Source organism: Panicum virgatum, chromosome 8K (genome assembly GCF_016808335.1).
Source record: "Panicum virgatum strain AP13 chromosome 8K, P.virgatum_v5, whole genome shotgun sequence".
Classification (NCBI taxonomy): domain Eukaryota; kingdom Viridiplantae; phylum Streptophyta; class Magnoliopsida; order Poales; family Poaceae; genus Panicum; species Panicum virgatum.
Window position 1 is genome coordinate 12,224,698 of NC_053143.1, and position 6,308 is coordinate 12,231,005.

Here is a 6,308-nt window from a genome sequence, read left to right on the forward strand (position 1 = left end):
CAGCACTATTTAATCATTTCATAGTCGTGATGTAAGACTTGGTTTTTGCATTAAAAAACAAACGCTCATTTTGGTCATCCAAAGTCACTTTACATATTATTGGTGCAATCACAATGCAAATTTCTATGAATTGAAAAATGTGATTCAAAATATGGGTTCTACGTCAGAGAGAGAGAGAGAGAGAGAGAGAGAGAGAGAGAGAGAGAGGATATTTTTGCCATTTCCTGTCACATTCTTGAAAAAAACATTTTCCTGTGAAACAATTTGGTTTGCTTCTTAATGCGTAGTAGTATAATGTCTTGATTAGATGCCACACATATGGTTTTTCTGACGTGACAAAGAATTAAATAGAAAAGACAAAAAAATTGGACGTCCTGTAAAATACAACTTTAACATGATATCCAATATTTTGGCAAATAATATACTAATGTTTTGGCCTGTTCTCACAATTAATCATTTTCAGACCTCTAACACAATACTAACCTAGTGACGTTTCTAAGACATTAGTCTTGTATTTAACACTAGAATGCAATGCATTTTGGGAGTATCCTTGTGTAACTTCCCTAGAGACGATTCCATGTATGGCTCTATATGAATCATTGCTAGAATTAAGGCCCCCACTACACAACTTACCTAGTCTATTTACGCTTTTGACCTTAGTACTTATATTTTCATGTGCAGGCTATACATGGTGGAATCTGCAAGGTTTTGACACTTGGAAACAGAGGACATGGAGCCACTCCAAGAATACATGCAAAGTGACAAACGCCGTGGAGAACATTGACGTCACCTACCACAGGACGGCAACCCAACGTTAATGCCAGGCTAAAGCTAGCTGCTAGCAGCTAAACTCGCTATCAAATAAACAACACTTTGTGGACAGCAGCAAGAGAGACAGATTCTTGTAACTAGATAGTAGCTGCTTATATACAAATGCGACAGACTTGAACTTTCGCTCATCTTGTCAAGTATATAAGCCAGGCCACCGTGTTATCAATGCTAACTTTCAAGTAGTTGTGGCTACAATCCAACCAAGCTATAGGCAGTGCCGGTGGATATGGAGAAGGGGCAGGAGATAGCACCATCAGATGGCGAGAAAGGTCCAGAGCAGCACGCCATCGACGTCGGCCATGTCGAGCATGCTGATGGAGGAGGTGAGGACGACGCCGGGCAGAAGAGAGTGGCTGTGGCTGAGGAGGTGCAGAAGAAGAGCAGGAGAGTGGCAGCTCTTGATGCCTTCAGAGGGCTAACCATTGTGGTACATGCACAAGAGTTTGTTTTGTTTTGGTTATTTAGTCTGAAAAAGTTTGATTCAGCTTTCGTTCTATGAAGCGTAAAATGTTCAAGTGTCATCATATAAATCATTTGAGTTTCGTTACTTGCAGCTCATGATCCTGGTGGACGATGGCGGTGGTGCTTATGAGCGGATTGACCACTCACCGTGGAACGGGTGCACTCTGGCAGACTTCGTCATGCCGTTCTTCCTCTTTATAGTTGGTGTTGCGATCGCCTTTGCGTTGAAGGTGGGTAAGCACATACACACCTGAATTGACACTTCCATAAATACGCCGAAGCTCTTGCACTGGCCAATTACTTGTCACAAACGTATTAAGTTGCCCGAGGAAAATAACAGGCTTCAATACTCTGTAGTATCTCTTGCTCTGATACGGAGTACTGATCATGCTAGCAGAGAAAACTGATCATCACGTGAACATGATTGCAGAGAGTTCCAAATATCGGCGCCGCCGTGAAGAAGATTGCTATCAGAACACTGAAAATGCTCTTCTGGGGTGTGCTTCTCCAAGGTAATTCTTTTACTACTATGATTCTTGTTTGCAGCTCTTATTCCACTTCATGTTTTGGTTGAAAGATTTGATGATATGTACAAAGGTGGATATTCTCACGCTCCGGATGACCTCTCTTATGGAGTGGACATGAAGAAGATCAGATGGTGTGGCATACTACAGGTTCAGTTCATCCACCAATAAGAAAAACAATACCACCTTGTTACTCTCTAGGCAATAACTTTGAATTCTTTCCTTTTCTTGAAATTGACTCATCAGAGAATAGCTTTGGTGTACTTCGTGGTTGCTCTGATAGAGGCATTCACCACAAAAGTAAGGCCTACCACGGTGCGGTCTGGTCCTTACGCCATTTTCGAGGCGTATCGATGGCAATGGTACACAATTTCTATCCTTCCTGATAGTTTGAATAACACTGTGACTGCACATATCTTTCCATTTTTCTATCGATTCTGAAAATGATGAGCATTCCTGGCCCTTTCTGGAAACCAACAGGTTAGGTGGTTTTATCGCATTTGTCATATACATAGTTACAACGTTCTCGCTATATGTCCCGGATTGGAGCTTTGTTTACCACAACGATGGCGATGTCAATGACGGCAAGCAATTTACGGTATCTTCAACTTGCCCTGAGCATAGCATAATCACTGCAATTTGTCGTATTTGATACAGTACATGCTTGTTCCTGTAGGTACAATGTGGTGTGAGGGCCAGCCTGGACCAAGCCTGCAATGCAGTTGGCTATGTTGATAGGCAGGTTTGGGGGATTAATCATCTCTATACACAGCCAGTTTGGATCCGATCAAAGGTACAATAGAATTGTTAGTATTTGTCATCGGCAGTGATATGTTTTTCTTTTCTTAATCATAGCCATATTTTATTAGCTAACCTATTGGACATTTTATTTGGTTAGAATTACTAAGTCTGTTCTGTTTACCTTGTTCAGGATTGTACATTCAGCTCACCTAACATGGGTCCCTTGCGAGCTGACGCACCAGCGTGGTGCCTTGCACCTTTCGAACCAGAAGGCTTGTTAAGGTGGAAATCTGACAACATTAACAGACGAAGCTGAGTATTTTCAGTCAACAATTCAAGCATCTGACAATCTTTTCCTCTTTCAGTTCAATATCGTCAATACTATCAGGCACAATCGGGATACATTACGGCCATGTCCTGATCCATTTCAAGGTTATTTCTGATAACTTGCTTCGACCTGTGAGTTTTTATGAAATGCAATGTGGTCATGAAAGTTTCTGATTTGCAGAGTCACAAGGAGAGACTGAGGCACTGGCTTCTGATGGGCTTTTCGCTTCTCGCGCTCGGCATTCTCCTACACTTCACTAAAGGTACTTATCCATGCATAGTTCCTGTCATACATCGGCTGCCATTTGCAATCCTTGAACTTAGGTTTTACATGCATTGCTCTGCTCTTGCAGCCATCCCAATCAACAAGCAGCTCTCCAGCTTCAGTTATGTTTGCTTCACTGGCGGGGCGGCAGGAATTGTTCTCTCAGCTTTCTATATACTGGTGTGGTTCATGTTTTCATTCTTTTACCAGAAACTTCTTCAATCTCATTATTTTACAGAGAGTTAACAAATAATAGAAATTTACTGCATTCATTTTTTGACGGGCAGATTGATGTCTGGGGCCTGAGGACTCCATTCCTGTTCCTGGAGTGGATCGGCATGAATGCCATGCTTGTGTTTGTCCTTGGAGCACAGGGAATATTGGCTGCATTTGTGAATGGATGGTACTACAAGTCACCAGATAACTCTCTGGTGAGTTACAAAGTTTTGTCTCCGTTCCTGTTCTGAACCTCTGCGAGTAACCTACTGAACTTTTTGATTTTGCTTCTTTGTTTGCATTTTTGCAGGTCAATTGGATCCTGAATCATGTGTTCGTCAATGTCTGGCATTCACAGAGGCTGGGTACCCTGCTCTATGTCATATTCTATGAGATTGTGTTCTGGGGTGTTGCGGCCGGCGTCCTGCACAAGTTGGGGATTTACTGGAAACTGTGATTAGTTTTGATGGCACATTTGTACAATTAAAAACCTATATAAATTTGATTATTGTTTGTACGCTCGAAAATCGGCTCGTTAATTTCAATGTAACATTATCTTGTATGACTGATGCTATAGCAACACAAGCATTGATGTTGTGCATTGTCAAGTTGCAGCATGCCTTGTATTATTCAGAAGAGTCCCCTGCCACACATATACTTCGGTCAGTTCTGGATAGCATTGGAAGGAACTTGAAATGTTCGAAAATGTGTCAAACAAATTTAAATCTTCTGTGTAAAGGAGTCGGGAGATGCAAATGCTAGTACAGTGCACTGAACTACAAACATCCCATGTCTTGGCTTGGACTCTGTTCCATATGGTCTTTTCTTCTTCATGTCGGTATTTTTGAGGTGGACTTTTAGCGTGTTTTCTACTAGTGCTAGAATGAACCTATGAGACTGGTGATGTACAACAATGTATTTATCGTACGGTAAAACATAAATTGTTGACAGGATCTGAATATACAATATTGTACATGCACACTTAGTAGGCTCACATGTACTTATTTCTTGATAGTAGGCTCACTCTTAGTAGCTAGGTAGCAGCAGCACGACAGAGGCATCACAAAATAGCTGGATATGAAAGACAAATGATTACTTAGGTTGCCTTGAGCTTGCTAATAAACGCCTGCATGCTTCGGTAGCTCGTGCCGCCCTCAGCGACGGCCATGGCCGCCGCCTCGCCGGTCCTGGCGGCCCTCGCCCTCACCGCCGCGTCGGACATCACCTCCTTCACTCGCCGGCCGATCTCCTCCCCGCTCACCAGCCTCCCCTCCCCGTCCCCGTCCCAGCTCCAGCGCTCCATCCACACCCCGGCGCCGCCGCTCGCCGCCACCGCGGCGTTCACGCGTTGGTCGCCGATGCGCGGCCACGCCAGCAGCGGCACCCCGGCGGCGGCCGCCTCCGTCACCGAGTTCCACCCGCCGTGGCTCAGGAACAGCCCCACGGACGGGTGCCTCAGCAGGGCCTCCTGGTCCACCCACGCCTTCGTCACCAGGCCGCGCCGCCCCTGCCGCACGCGCTCCAGGAACCCGCCGCCGAGCACGTCCGCCAGCTCGGCGGCGTCGTCCCTGTCCACCGTCGTCGTCTTGAGCACCCAGAGGAACCGGCAGCCGCTCGCTTCCAGCCCGGCGGCGATCTCCCGGAGCTGGTCCCGGCCCACGGCGCTGCGGTTGCCGAACGCGACGTACACCACGGATCGCGGTGGCTGCTCGTCAAGCCAGGCGGCGGGGGAGCCCGAGCCCACCGGCTTATTCGTGTCGTCGGTCGCCGGAGACGACGACGTGTGCGGCTTGAGCGGGCCGACGGCGTATACCGGCGGGAACCCCGGGACGACCTTGCCGTCTCGCAGGGCGGCGAGCGCCGCCGGCTCCAGGGCCTCGAACGTGTTGACCAGGATGCCGTCGGCGCTGGTGATCGCGCGGCCGTTGTCGACGAACTGCTTGGCGAAGAGGCTGCTCAGGTCGAGCAGCGGCGGCGGGAGGCAGGACTGCGGGATGCGCCGCACGCCGGGGATGTCGACGTCGCCGGCGCCGACCCCAGGCCCCAGCTCGGCCTTCTTGTCGCCGGCGAGGTGGACCGGGACGTACGCGAGGAGCGAGAGCATGGTCACGCAGGAGACGAAGAGGACGTGGCACGGGACGCGGATCTCCCTGGCGATGGGGATGACGTGCGAGGCCAGGGTCACGTCCGTGACGACGGCCGAGACGCGCGGGGCGCCGGCGATGAGCGGCCGGAGGAGGTGCACGGAGCGGCGCAGGGCCTCCCACCGGAGCACGAACGGGTCGTGGCCCGAGAACTCGGACGCGTCGTCGAACGGCAGGAGGTGGAGGTCGACGCGGCGGACGGCGGGGAACGCCGCGAAGAGGCCGGCGAGGTGGTCGGCCTCGGCGGCCGACACGGTGGGAAGGACGGTCACCACGGAGATGTCGACGCCGTCGTGGTTCGCGAGAGCGGCGATGACGCGGAAGAATGGGAGCAGGTGGCCCATGCCGGCGCTGGGGATGAACATGACGTGCGGGCTGGCGTCGCCGCCGATGCCGAGCGCTGCCGGGCTCTGCATTGCCGGCGGGGCAGTGGTCGCGGAAGCTTTTCCTTGATTGTGCAGATGTGTGAATGGCGGGTGAAGTGGCGATGATGGAGCGATGAGGTGCCCTTATCACTTTTTTTTTTGTTGGTTCGATTGTCTCTGTTTCTTGCAGTGTGGATCTCCCTCGTAAGTCTCACAGTATCATTATTAGTCCGGACAGACAGAGTTCCCATCAAACCATTTTAAAGGTGTGAAATTGTCGCCAAATATCAACAAAATGTGTACTATGCTAGCTAACGAGTGTGCCCACAACAATTGCCATGGTGGATCGTCCAAAGCAGTGTGATGTACAGCAAAACACGCCGTTATTATCTGTCCCCGGGGTGGGGTAAGTGCCGGACTGCAGGGCGTATAG

The 6,308-nt window shown here is 49.2% G+C and overlaps 2 protein-coding genes across 2 annotated transcripts; one reads left to right on the forward strand and one right to left on the reverse strand.

Annotated features, from left to right (window-relative positions):
* Positions 1–1,057: 1,057 nt before the first annotated feature.
* On the forward strand, positions 1,058–4,145 carry LOC120643952 (heparan-alpha-glucosaminide N-acetyltransferase-like). Its single transcript, XM_039920471.1, has 13 exons — positions 1,058–1,258; positions 1,386–1,523; positions 1,724–1,805; positions 1,891–1,967; positions 2,064–2,179; positions 2,298–2,415; positions 2,494–2,610; positions 2,749–2,840; positions 2,924–2,990; positions 3,067–3,148; positions 3,239–3,330; positions 3,438–3,581; positions 3,677–4,145. The coding sequence occupies exons 1-13, from the start codon at positions 1,058–1,060 to the stop codon at positions 3,821–3,823; spliced, it is 1,473 nt and encodes a 490-aa protein (XP_039776405.1). The 3' UTR covers positions 3,824–4,145.
* A 119-nt stretch (positions 4,146–4,264) lies between these two features.
* LOC120643951 (UDP-glycosyltransferase CGT-like) lies at positions 4,265–6,092 on the reverse strand. The gene has a single exon (XM_039920470.1). It carries the CDS (start codon positions 5,924–5,926, stop codon positions 4,463–4,465), a length of 1,464 nt encoding a protein of 487 aa, XP_039776404.1. The 5' UTR covers positions 5,927–6,092; the 3' UTR covers positions 4,265–4,462.
* Between the last annotated feature and the right edge of the window lie 216 nt (positions 6,093–6,308).